This window comes from Juglans microcarpa x Juglans regia, chromosome 5S (assembly GCF_004785595.1).
Source record: "Juglans microcarpa x Juglans regia isolate MS1-56 chromosome 5S, Jm3101_v1.0, whole genome shotgun sequence".
Lineage (NCBI taxonomy): Eukaryota > Viridiplantae > Streptophyta > Magnoliopsida > Fagales > Juglandaceae > Juglans > Juglans microcarpa x Juglans regia.
This window is the reverse complement of record NC_054603.1, coordinates 3,791,561-3,805,251: the sequence shown is the minus strand read 5'-3', so window position 1 is coordinate 3,805,251 and position 13,691 is coordinate 3,791,561. Positions and strand designations below refer to the sequence as shown.

At 36.6% G+C, this 13,691-nt stretch overlaps 2 protein-coding genes across 2 annotated transcripts; both read right to left on the bottom strand.

Annotated features, from left to right (window-relative positions):
- Positions 1-4,950: 4,950 nt before the first annotated feature.
- Positions 4,951-6,081, bottom strand: LOC121266881 (auxin response factor 9-like). Its single transcript, XM_041170724.1, has 5 exons — positions 6,064-6,081; positions 5,851-5,964; positions 5,691-5,763; positions 5,464-5,614; positions 4,951-5,268 (listed from the first exon to the last, which is right to left on the bottom strand). Exons 2-5 carry the CDS (start codon positions 5,928-5,930, stop codon positions 4,973-4,975), a joined length of 600 nt encoding a protein of 199 aa, XP_041026658.1. The 5' UTR covers positions 5,931-5,964; positions 6,064-6,081; the 3' UTR covers positions 4,951-4,972.
- Positions 6,082-11,077: 4,996 nt separating this feature from the next.
- Positions 11,078-13,353, bottom strand: LOC121268543 (WAT1-related protein At5g07050-like). The gene is made up of 7 exons (XM_041172858.1): positions 13,011-13,353; positions 12,861-12,923; positions 12,632-12,748; positions 12,271-12,523; positions 11,981-12,139; positions 11,730-11,881; positions 11,078-11,614 (listed from the first exon to the last, which is right to left on the bottom strand). Exons 1-7 carry the CDS (start codon positions 13,211-13,213, stop codon positions 11,302-11,304), a joined length of 1,260 nt encoding a protein of 419 aa, XP_041028792.1. The 5' UTR covers positions 13,214-13,353; the 3' UTR covers positions 11,078-11,301.
- Between the last annotated feature and the right edge of the window lie 338 nt (positions 13,354-13,691).

Sequence of the window (13,691 nt, the reverse complement as noted above, 5' to 3'; positions counted from 1 at the left end):
AAATATTGTATGAAAGGAACTATAAAAGGGATGATCTAGAGGATTTAGTAGGAGGATTTGTGGGGATTACAAATATTCAAAAAACAAGTTTCTATACATAGTGTACGGATAGACTCCTAGAGTTAACACAATGAAGTTAGAAGATAAGTCTAACTTGCGGTGCATGGAAAAAAAACCAAGTGAAGCCTATGTAGTTGTCAACAAATATAGCTTAGAAGCAAACTTTTTCATGAGAAAGAATAGGGCTTGAACCTCATAAATTACAATAAATCCTTTGGAAAGGCAAGGTCACTTTATTTTCACTACTGAGAAAGGGAAGTTTACAAGATTTTCCCATTTGATAGCTTGTACAAATGGGGCTGTTGTAATTATTTTTGTGACTTAACATAGAGATAAGTTTATGGGAATGTAAATTATTCAGGACTTGAGGGTGGAGATGTCCAAGTCGGAGATGCCAACGATCAGATGTCACATGTCTAAACCTATTTGAGAAGCAAGCACTAGGTGGATGATCAAGCATGTAAAGGCGGCCACTCCTATGCCCCATCGCCATTACTAGTTGTGTTGTCTTATCCTTTATCACAAAACCATCACCATTAAATTTCATACAAGTGCGTAATCAGTTATAAGCATGCTAATGGATAACAATGAAATTGAAGAGGAACCAGTACCAAGTTGTGCTTGACTAGTCTGAGTAATAGGGAGAACTTCACCATTGCCCACCATGAGTGATGAGACCCTCGGACCCATTATAAGGCTAAAGAGAATGTAGTATACTTGGGTTGTTGGTGACATGATCTAGAGCTGCTGTGTTAGGGAACCAATCAATGTCTTGTGCATCAGCAAGCATGACAGTAGCTAAAGCTTGAGGAATGATGTCTTCCTTGAAGAAGTGATTAAATCGATTGAAGCAGCGAAGGGCGGTGTGATTCCTTTTGTTGCAGACTTGGCAAACTAAGACATCATCATTTTCAGCTTTGTGAGAGATGGAGTTGGAGGAAGATCTGGACTAGCCATTTGAAGAGCTGTATGATTTGTTTGTCAAGCTTGAAGAGCCTTGAATGAAACCACGACCCATAGAGTTGAATGAAGAGTTGCCTTGATTGTCATTGTGCCTTTCATTTTTATTGTTGTTGTGTTAGCCATAGAAAGCCATATGAGGTGTGTGTTGCTTTAGCATCTAAGTTGTGCCTTTCAGCATAACTTTCAAGTAGGGTGACCATTTCTGAGTAGGCAGGAACAGGGGGTCAAAGCATGGTAGTGGTGAGCATTTCATAGTCTTTCCCAAGGCCGTGAAGTAACCACCATATTTTTTGTTGTTAGGAAGGGTTTTCCAATCTTAGCAAGATCATCGCACATTGTTTTGAATTTGGGAATGTATACAGACAACGTAGATGTGCTGCGAGCAATCAACATAAGTTGTTGCTTTAAAGCAAGACTTCGACCAGAGGGCTACGGGCAAAGGCATGAACTAGAGCATTCCAGACTTCAACGGCAGTGTTGAGGCCAACGACTATGCCGAGAACCTCTTCGGATAGAGTGGCAGTAAGCCAACCTTTGACCAAACAATCTGATTTGCACCTTTTTACAAGGCAAGATTGAGTTGGGAACCAACATCATCTTCGTCAACATATTGAGGAGGGGGCTTGGTTTCACCAGAGATAAATCCTTGGAGATCACAACTCTCAAGAATATTCAACATTTAGATTTTTCAAAGAAGAAGATTTGTTGAGATAGTGGACATGTTTGAGGTATTGTGTAGTCCTCATGTGGAGTGAAAGCGGAAGGAGTGGAGATAGTAGACATGTTTGAGGTATTGTGTAGAGAGTTCGTGCAACTTACCATTCCCTCTCTGATACCATGAAGACTTTTGCTAAACTTGTCTCACCTATGTGAGATGTTGATTGTATTGAGAATATATAACAACAAATATTACAAGGAATGAACTATAGAATGGATGATCCAAAGAATTTACAGGAGGAATTATGAGGATTACAAATATTCAAAAAACAAGTTTCTATACATAGTGTAAGGACAGACTCCTAGAGTCACGGTGTGTGAGCTGTAGGGCTATCAACTTGATCCTTCTAAGTTGTCTAAGTTATAACATACGCAAGAGAAATATTTAATCTACACATAAATCTTATACAATAAAATTTTATAGAATGACACGGTTTAGTGTGATTCATTAGATTGTAAACTTTTTTTTATTATAAAGTAAATATAATATATTACATTAAGTCTCATTAGTGTGTGAATTGTTTTGTATAAAATTTATGTGTAGATCTAACAGTTCTCTATATGTAAATAGTTCACACTCCTGGCTACAAAACCTTGACGAAAGATGATCTTGTCTTAGATTTTTCTCTAAGCTACCGAAAGAATGTGGAAAATAAAATGACGAAAGTTGGACCCAAACCTATCAAAAAATGGCCCTAAAATCATTAGGCTTTTTTGGTCCATGGAGGGTAATTTGTTCCTTAATTATGGGGATTTTTATTTTGCAGGGTGGATATTGGGTTTGGTGGGTGCCGAGTAATTGGTGGTACCGTGGTAGTGGTGGTGGGGGTGGGTCAAAGTTGAGTAGCCCTAGGGTCCACTCGGGAGTGAGTGCATGGGTTGGTGAGACGAAAAAAGTGGTGAAGAATTTGAGGGGAATTTAAAAAAAAAAAAAAAAAAAAAAAAAAAAAACTCTTAAGGCCACAAAAAAAAAATTATATATATATTTTTTTTACAAATTGACCTAATTTTATATAATTTGTTAAATTTATTTTACAATAAAATAATTTTACAATCTAATGAATCACATTATACTATATTAATTTATAAAATTATTTTTATATAATCCACCTATGATTTGAATATTTTCTATTAAAAAATCATCAATCTTGGCTTTCACAGTAGAGCAAAAGAAATACAAGATTGTATATGTATAATATAAGCTAGCTCTGTGGTTCACCTAACATTACCCATCAAGTTCTGAGTACAAAAGGGGTGACCAAAATCAACCTTCGAGACGTATTCTGTGTCTTATAATCTCATCATCATCATCAGCCCCACATTCATATGTCCTGTAAAGCAATGATAGCTAATCACCAAAGGGATAGACCTGTAAAAGTGAAGCAATCTTGGATTGGATAAGTTTACCTAAAGCAACTTTGCAATCTTTTCTACATTTGTTTCTAATAAATATTCACAATATTATCAAATGACATCTATATTCTACTGCATTAGAGTAATGCTACATACAGTTTGGAGTGTGCAAGTGTTATACAGTCATTTTGAAAAAAAGTAGGGTTCATTATTAAAAAATTAATTAATTTTTTTTATATGAGTCCCGTACATATTCACTTTTTTCAAAATGATTATACGGCGCCTGCATACTCACGGCTGCAACTATCATTTCTTTCTATGAGCTTCAAGAAGCAGTATATGCTAAAATCGAGCCCAAGCTATCTAACCATGTTTGTTATTCGAAAATTAGATTTTAGTGAAAAAAAAAAGGTCGGAATAAAATTATTTTACAAATTAATTATTTTAGAATAAGAGAGTTTTATAATAGATTGTATCACATCAAATCACGTTATTTTTTTATAATATTATTTTTTGAACTATCATTTCTTAATAAAGCAAAACAATATAAAACAATTTTCCATACAATAAGCCACCTCTAGAGTACTGATTGGAGATATGTGAATGAAATTCATCCAATATTGACTTCACTTGTAGAGATCCCGTTCCTTGATTTGAGAAAAGAAAAATGGGCTAAGCTTTTAATTTTGAGCTTGGGGAAAAAATCAACAGGTTGTGTGATTGGGTCGGCCCAAGCTTGTTCTAAAGCTTATATATATATACATGTAGTCATAGGGCCAAGGTTGGGCCGAAAGGTAGCTCTAACATAATAGCAGTGCATAATATGAAAAAATTTTATTCTTCATCTATTTTATCATCATCTTCTCATTATCTTATAATATGATATTAAATAATATATAGGTTCATAAATAAAATATAATAAATAATTTCTAATCATTTAATGTCACATCATAAGATGATGAAATGATCATGACGAGAATTGAGATGATGTATAATATATATCAAGCTTTGAAAAACAAATTAAAAGCAAATTAATTTAATATTAAAAAGGAAAAACACACAAATACAAGATCATTTAAATTTCCTAAAAAAGACACAGAAGTTAAACTAGCATTTTATAACAATAATAATAATAATAGTTTACATGGGTTGCTTGTCATGAGTAGTGTTCTAGAATTCCTTCAAGAATATTCAGAACAACTAGGTTTGATCTTGATATGCACATTTTGCAGTAGTACTGCTCTTCGACAATCCAAAACATGTTTTCTCGATCATCAGGGTCTACGTGTGGAGGCACCACAAGAAATAGGGCCTTTTGCGGTGTAAAAAATCGTCGCAAATAACCCTCAAAATCGTTGCAAATATCCATTTGCAGCGATTTATGTTGCGCTAGACATTCATTACAATTATTGACTCACTTAAAAGTTAAACCAACAAAACCCAAAAATCGTTGCGAAAAATGTTTATTTGCAGCGATTTTTTTTCGTTGCTAATATTATAAATTACGTCGCAAATAACGTTCATATTTTAGCTCTTTATTGCTGTAAAAAAGTATTTATAGTGTTTTATATTGTCGTGAATACACAAAATATTGCCGCAAAAATCTTCATATAATTTGTAGCGTGTTCAAAAATCGCCGTCAATAATATTTTTGCAGCGGTAATTAAGATTGTCTCTTTTGCAGCGAGTAATTGTCGCTGCAAAAACATATTTGCGGGCGATATTTATTCGCCGCAAATTGTCTTCAAATTATTTGCGGCGACCATATTATGATCTCCTTAACTCAAATGAAAAGACTATAGTATATGCTTAAGAATAAAACAACTAAAACCAAAAAATCCATATAAACCAAGCTTGAGAATGAAAATTGAATAAAATGTCACAAAACAGAATAAATAAAAAAAGCCGTGTCAGCTTTCTTCACTTTCTCAATAGGGTCAGGAAATGGATCATTGTTCGGCTGTGAAGAGTGTGGAGTTGAATAGCCTGGGAGAGAAGGCCATTTAGAGACACTTTTGCGGTCATCCATCGTATCCTGAAATAGATTCCGAGAAACACATGCACGAGGAGAAGATAACCAGCTCCCATCAGTCTGAGTCCTTGAAATTGAGTTGCTGGCGCTGTTAACATCTGTCTGCTTGTGATGCCACATAGCATGATTTTCACTTCTTTTGCCTTCAGCCATAAATTATGTCATTTCATTAGACTGCGTCAATGCAGAATTCCAGAGAGTTGATCCAGTTGAACTGGTATTATCTAGAGAGAGAGAGAGAGAGAGGAGAAATTAGAATATCACCAACTCACCCTCTACACAAAAAATGAATGCATAAAGTATAGTTTTTTTTTTGTCTTAAAAAAGGTTCATCTCACCAAGATTTGGAATTTCAATGGGTGTTCTGGTCCTTTTGTTCTTCGGAGCAGGTAGAGGCATGCTTACAGGTACAGAAGCCACAAAGGGCTCTATCTCCCATGGTGAAACCTGGTCTGGTCTGGGCATAGATGCAGGTTCATCCCATTGAACCTAGAAAAAAGAAGGAATGAAATTTGATCGCCATATTAGTTTGAAACAATGAGGACGAAGGGATTAAAGAAATTACTTTTAGTGATCGCCATCTTGAACCTGCCCAATGAGGAGATTTATCTTCAACCCCAATTATTGTGCCCAGAAACCTGATCAATCGAAAATGAAGGGGAAACATTATATGAAAACTCATCAACACAAAAAACAATAGCCATTGCGTTATGAAAATATACTACCTTCTCTCTGGAGAGTCCTCCCCCTCAAAACTCATCTTAAATCTCATGCCAACTCCGAACTTATTGTTGACAGCCTCCATATACTTATTTAAGCTTATTATGAACTGGCTTGTCCTGAGCATTTTAACCAAAGCAAATAAAACCAATGATAATATAGAATTATTCAACAGAATCGTCTTTTCAAGCACATCCTCAAGAAGGAACGTATCATACCTTGGCTTATAAAAAACTACAAATGAAAGGACCATATTATGATCTCCTTAACTCAAATGAAAGGACTATAGTATATGCTTAAGAATAAAAAAACTAAAACCAAAAAATCCAGATAAACCAAGCTTGAGAATGAAAATCGAATAAAATATCACAAAACGGAATAAATAAAAAATATAATGCACAAAACAGAATAAATAAAAAATATAATGCACATCCAAATTATATTCACTATAAATTTCTAAATTCAATTCCACATCTTTTCTTTTTTCACATTACCTAACTCCACTCAATACATGTGCAAACTACTAAATAAAAAAAACACCCAAACAAGAAAGAGAGTGAAATGGTGCTCACAATCATCACACCAAGTGACAAGTTCTCGTACAACTAGTTACAACAAATTTCAGACACCCCATTACAACACTTTTGCAAACCATAGTTCATAACCTTGAAACATAGTTATGTTCCACTCGCTCTTCTAGTAAAATCTAGTCAAAATTGCCATATGGGTTAATGGAACCCAATTTGACTGAGAAAAGGAACTAATGAGGCCGACAAGAAAATGAAACTGTTCTTACAGTTACACTTACATTTTGCCAACAAAATTGACTTGAAAAAAACTAAACCCCATATTTCCAATTAAGTGAGGCTAGTGGAAAGAAATCCCCAACAACATTATTTAACAAGGGATAAACTATGTTTGCACATTGTCAACAATCGCTGCAATATTGGTTTGATTGATCATGCGTTCCTTAACTATCATTACACTATCAATTCCAGACCAACAATTGGCAATGATTTTTAATCTCCATGCTTCAAGTTTTACAGAAGGAAACAAAACCACATGAACAACACCATAGACATGAAGTCCATCAAGAATTAATAGCTGAAACCGAAACTTTATCATAAAATAAGAAGCTAAAAAATGGAAAAAAAAAACACATACCAAGCTCTTCATATATTAGCCTTCAGGTATGATATGTACAAAATGCATGTCCAGATACATAGTGCCATCTCTCCACAAATGTACACCTAAGGTTTTGAGACAAAAACAAATAATTCCTTAGCTGAAATGCCTGTAGAGCATGTTTTTCAGTCATCATCATCTACGTGCTTCAATTTTCTTAGTAATTTTAACTTTTAAGCGTTCAAGACTAGCTAAGATCCAATAAAACAAGGAGGACCATATCAAAGATATTGTAAAAGGAGGACCATATTCTACATATCCTACATATTCCCCACATAAACATTATACAAGGAGGACCATATCAAAGAAAAGATATTGTAAAACATCATATAAATTGAGTATATCGTCTACTAGGAAATGGCAAGCCAAATCTGTTAACGAGGAAGCTGAGATGGGTGGTCGTGGTGGTTGCTTGGTGTGGAGTGGTGGCTTAGGAGGAGCACGGTGGCGCTGGGGAGAGCCGGTGGCTGTGGGTTGAGAACAGAGCAAGGGAGAGAGGGAGGGCCTCAGGCTGCGGGCTGGGCGTGGAGGAGAAGGGGGCTCCGACGGAGAACTGGCGACGGCGTTGACGTGTGGGTGGTGGCGAACGACGCCCTTAGTGGTGGCGATATAGAGAAATCCGAGAGAGAGAGAGAGAGAGAGAGGGGGGGAGGCCAGATTCGGGGAGGAAAGAAATCGGCGGAGGGCTGGGAGAGAAGGAGGGGGTGGTCGTCGAGGTGAGGTGGCAGTGGTGTGGTGGGGTCGCTGGCGCCGGACTGTGCTTACCGGCATGGGTTGTGCTCGAGAAAGGATGAGTTGGGGAGAGAGAAGGGGAGGGAGGGGGGGGGGGAATGGCTGGAGGGAAATGAATGGAGAACGAGTGGACAATTTAATTTTATTAGCTTTTTGCGGCGTCTTAAATCTCGCTGCAAATATTTCAAACCTCGTCGGGAAAAAAATCATTATTAATGAAAACAATATCACTCCAAATACTCATTTGCGGCGAATAAAAGTCGCCAGAAAACACTTACAGTGAATTCAATCGACAGTTTCAAACTTTGTGCTGAATTCAACGGCAAAATTTAAATTCGTCGCAAATAAGTAGTATTTGCAGCGATTACTTTTGCGATGATTTTAAAATCGCTGGAAATACTCTTCTTTGGCGATTTTTAAACATAAAAAATCATTGCAAATGACCACTTTCGTAATCACAGCGATTAACTAACCGTCGCAAAAAAATAATTACTTTTTCCGGCGAATTTTTCGTCACAAAAATTGACAATTCGCTACAAAAGACCAATTTAGTATTTGCGGTGAATTTGTCCATTGTAAAAAGTATAAAAATCGCCGCAAAAGACTATTTTCTAACTTGGTGTAAAAAAATCGCGACGATGTAAAAAATCGTTGCAATTAAAGGTTATTGCGGCGATTTTATTTCCAACAGACATAAAATCGCCGCAAAAAGCCTTATTTCTTGTAGTGTGCGTATAGTTTGGCGTGCTCTCTAAAATTTTTCTAAGTAAAGAAAACCGATATATTTCCACTTGGTACGTCATATCCAATTTGAAGCCATTTTGCAATCATTTAGAGCAACTGAGTCATGTATATATAGTAGGTCTGGTCATTTGCCCCGGCCTGATCTTGAACCTGATATATTAATGGGCGGTCTGGTAGTGGATTATAATGACAGTATTGTGGAAACCTCTTTAGAATTAAGCCGATGGAATTAAGGAATCGATTGCACTTAATTCGGAACTGATCACAATTCGAGTTGTTGTGGATGTACTCGATCGAGGAGTTAACCTCACGCCAATAATGAAAGAGGAAAGTAGGCTCGCTCAAACCAATGCATGGCATGCATGAGTGGGATAGATACATATATATGGAAATTAATTAAAGAGATAGATGTCAGGCCAACATGACTGACAGAACATGAGGACGTATTAATAAAGATGATGTTGTGATCATGAGAAGCTAGGACGCTGGAAAAGGTATTTGGAAAACAAGTTTACCACTCACTGGAAAAGGTATTTGGAATCAGAACTTCGAGCTGAGTTTGGGTATAGGATGTTTATAATATTGTCCGTCGGCTTTGATCCAGGTCAAGTGCATGCATGCAAGACATCTTTCTGATGCTTTTGCTAGCCAAATGGAAATTCCAACCACATCATGATCACTTGCGTCACTAATTGGTACCAAAGTTTCTTTATTATACTCTCCTGATCAAAGATATATATACTAGCTAGGATCGAAGATCAAGGAAAAAGGGTTGTGGGCTGCAGGAATATTCATTTGTGGTGGCGAAACTTGATCATCATATTTTAATCCAAGATTCTATTAATAATCTCTTTTATTCTATTCCATTATTTTCTCTGCCGAAAACGTCGATGCAATCTTATCTATGATCTTGGCCTAAACCTATCGCATTCAATTTATCAACAGGGCCAACCTGGTCATGAACTGGGGAATTAAACAAGATACATACGTAGTAGTACCATATATAATCATGATCTACATGATATTATTTGATATTATTTAAAAGTCTTTACACTACACATTGATATTATTTGATTTAAAAGATAAAATTCTAAGTACGTGGCTAGCATTGGTCAGAAGCCAACATGCTCCGATCAAGAAGGACATGATCATACCGTTTATTATGTTTAACGAAGAATCCACAACACACGTGCGCGCATGCATGGTGACTTGGAAGCCGTACACGCGTATAAGCTGCTTGATGGAAAATGCTGTATCCACCAAGGATACCTATTGATATAAGCTACCGATTTGTTATTTTTTTTTATTTAATGGTTAAAAAAGTGTTTTTTAATAAATTTGTGTTTAAAAAAATATATTTGAGGGAGTTTAAAAAATGTTTGAAAAGAAAATTACACATTCGGTGGCTGTAGCAGTCTCCTAAGCTTGATATATTGACCGGAGCGGGTAACCTTATATATATATATATATATATATATATATATATATATATATATATATATATATATATAGACTTGCAAATTTATTTTTTTCTATAAGAGCTAGAATGCCCGCCTAGTTTACGCGCGCTGTGTACGACATATTGCGCGAGTCATCAGAGACTCTACCTAGTGGAGTACTTGCTTTGAATTGAAGTCGGGTGATCAAGGCTTACCGTACTCGACGTGCACGACATATTGCGAGTACTCTACCCAGTGGACTTGCTCAGACTTGAAGTCGAGTCAAGGCTTACATTCGATTAATACAGCCGCCGGAATCTAGATATTATATGGAAATCTAGTCCTTGTCTGGTTAAATGATCTCAACTATACATAGCCTTGCTTGACTAACGTTCAATTCCAACTCCATTTTCTGTGCTCATATATATATATATTTTTTTTATGATCTTCATGAGATATTATGTGTTGATAGATCTAGATAGCTGAGGAACATTTCATTTTTTAGCCTGAATTCTTTGAGCTAATTCCCACTTAGTGGATTTTACTTCATTGTTGGTTGTATTTTTGTATATGGTCTGAAAAATCTCTATATATTTTTTTTGATACATTTGGGGAGGGGGGTTTTGACTTTCGAGTTTCGAATCCAAGACATCTAAATGGATACTGAAGTTTATACCAATCAGACCACAAACCTTTAGTAAAAAAAAAATCTCTATATTTTGATTGAATCAATTCTTATCATAAATAATATATATAATGGTATGTGTTCTTCTTCAGCGCGGTTAAAATAAAAAAAAAAAAAAAAATACAGCCAGCGGGAATGTCGGATGGTGCATGCCCTATGCACAAATAGTAATGCCACAAAATGACATGGGTGAGATAAAATCAACCAATTAGCCCAAAAATATCAATTTATTGTAGATGGATGCATGCTGAATTCTAGCGAGTACAAGCAGTCATGCTCCATCAATCGAAGTGGGACGAGAGATTTTGATTCTGATTATTTTCCTCTCTTTAGTACTCTGAAATATAAGCTTACAAGAAAGGTACAAGCCAGACACAGACAGCTTGCATCTCATGACAAAAGATAAATACATATATATATATATATATATATATATTCAGATCAAATAGGTACAAAAACATCCATTATCTTCCTCCATCCACAGCTCCCTTCCCTCGTCCTTATAAATTAAGATCAATATATATTTTAAGTTTTTGTCCAAATCTCAAGGCTTAAAAGCAGGAGAGATAAAGACACGGACATGAAGTGGACCTAAAGTCCATGTCCGAAGCTAAATCTTTTCTTCGTCACCATGCAACAGCCCAATCCATTACTTCTTTATTTGTCATCGATCACTGTCTCATTATGTTCTCCTTAGGCTGGCTTTTGGTGCTTCCACAGCCTATCATGGGAGGCTGTGGGATGGGAGCACTAATCGCTAGGACGGGAACGGTCATCTCCTTGTTAACTTCACTAGTCTCTTGCATTTCAAAGTCAAAGTCATTCGCCTCAATGTCTTCCATCACTGTTGTCATCCGCCCATTCTCTCCACCAACCTTGACTGGTTCAGGAATTGCTTCAATGGCTTCCTTCTCTTTGTACTCCTTGTACTTTCCCCACAGAACCGAGTAAAGTCCTATTACGATTAATATTGCGCCAACAATACTGAAAATGATTTTTTCAAAAAGGGAAAAAAAAAAAAAAAAAAAAAAAAAAACAGATCGTGAGATACTTCCCAAAATTCAGTGAAGTGTGAGGCTGAGTAAAGAAAAATACTTACCCTCCGAGGTACATATTTTCAGCGAGGATGAAAGAGCCCATGATGGCAACAATGATCATCATCAGAGGGCTAAAAGCAGTAACAAAGACTGGTCCTCTCTTCTGCATGACCAACCCTTGGACATAGTATGCAATGCTTGATGACACTATACCCTGTTCGCCAAAATTACATTTTTCATCATTACTCTACAAAACTAGAGAGAGAGAGAGAGAGAGAGAGAGAGAGAGAGAGAGAGAGAGAGAGAGAGTTACAGCGTAGGCAGCGGCTAGAAGATTCATATCCCAGCCAATGGTCCAAACAGAGGGCTTGCGCTCCATAACAAAAGTGACAGCTATAGACTGTAGTGTGCCTAAAAAGCACACAAGGGCTGTGAGTGAAAGCTGAGCTGAGTATCTCCTCATTGTGATTGCCTGTAAAACAAGTCAGATTTTTTTTTTTTCATTCTCTCTGATTCCAAAACACCCAAATTTCTACAGAAAGTTCTACTTTTAAGTACGGAAAAAGTAAAATCAAACGATAAAAATCATGATCGTGTCTTTACCTGAACGATGAAGAAAGAAGCCCAGGCAAAGGTAGCAATGATGAGGAGAATGGAACCCTTAATCCAGTCCTTATCAGTGGATCCAGTGGCATTTGCAGGAGCATAGGATTTAGGGTGATGGATGTGCCCAGACCACACAAAATTAATAACATGTCCTTTGTAAAGTGTCATCAACATGGCTCCGGCAACTGTCACTATTGTTCCCACCACCTTTGCTTGGCATCTAACTTTCTTCATGTCCAACTTCTCCATCCTATTATTCATCGCAATTACACGCAACAGTTAACGTTAATGCAAGCCAATATAGCAGAGGCAGAGAGACGCGAAGATGATTATGATGATGAATGATGAAGATAAATACCTGCAAAAGACTGCCATGACGAAGGTCATCGCTGGGAGCATATTGCTCATAGCACAAGAGAAGGTAGGCGACGTGAATTTCAACCCGGCGTAGTAGAAGTTCTGATCAATGACTGGCCTGTGAAAGCAGAATAGATAAAACAGAGGAAGACAATCTTTAGACAAATTGTCTTATATGAATTAGTCTTAATAGGATGTTGTATTAGAAATCTTGATCAGCATATACTAACCCAAGAAGCCCCAGCACAAAAATTTGCATAAAAATGGGAAATGTAATCTTGGGCCTCACTTTCCTGTAAGCATGCAAAGAAATTTGATAAGAACATGCCACCACGATTCAACCAAGACACTCTTCTCTCCTAAACATTGATCATATTTACCTCTCGAGAACTAGAGCAAAAGGAGCGATAGCTGCGGTGGCAAAGGCATGCCGGTAGACCACAAGCACATAATGGCTCATTCCTCGGTTGAGCGAAACCTTAGTGATGATGTTCATGCCGGCATAGCCAAATTGCAGAGAAATCATGGCTATGTAAGGCTTACATCTCTGAAGAAAATTGCCAAGGCATCCTTGTCCCTCCATTTCTTTCTCGTTTTTAATCCTAGCTTAAGGATTCTAAATGAGAAGGGAAAGGAGAAAAATCCCAGGAAGATCGAATAGGGAGCGAAGAAAATTAAGAGGAGAAACACTTCAACTTTCGTCTCCTGAGTTTAAAATGGGAACCACCAATCACTCCTCTATTTATAACCGGTCCTTGGGAAGGGTACGTACTTCTGTCCAAAAAATTAATAATATCAGGCAGTTCACAGTAGGAATGAAATTCGAATCAAGTTTTTATTTTTATTTTTTAGTGATGTCACATTCTATAATAAAATATGGTAATATCATTCGTTTATATATATTCGAGTACCTAATAATTATTTATCATCTAAACTAATATTTTTGAGAAGAGAAATGCTAGGTAGATCAGTACCGATGGTCTACCGAGCACTTGCACCGATAGGTGCATTTTTATTTTTTTAAAATGTTAAGAAATGTATTGAATTGGTTTTTTTTTTTT

Coding starts and splice junctions, on each gene's coding strand:
- LOC121268543 (XM_041172858.1), bottom strand. CDS start 13,213: ATGGAGGGACAAGGATGCCTTGGCAATTTTCTTCAGAGATGTAAGCCT. Junction 12,924..13,010: donor TTTGCTCTAGTTCTCGAGAG/GTAAATATGATC, acceptor GCATGCTTACAG/GAAAGTGAGGCCCAAGATTA. Junction 12,140..12,270: donor CTTCTTTCTTCATCGTTCAG/GTAAAGACACGA, acceptor CTTGTTTTACAG/GCAATCACAATGAGGAGATA.
- LOC121266881 (XM_041170724.1), bottom strand. CDS start 5,930: ATGGAGGCTGTCAACAATAAGTTCGGAGTTGGCATGAGATTTAAGATG. Junction 5,764..5,850: donor GAGGACTCTCCAGAGAGAAG/GTAGTATATTTT, acceptor TCGATTGATCAG/GTTTCTGGGCACAATAATTG. Junction 5,269..5,463: donor CATTGAAATTCCAAATCTTG/GTGAGATGAACC, acceptor TTATGGCTGAAG/GCAAAAGAAGTGAAAATCAT.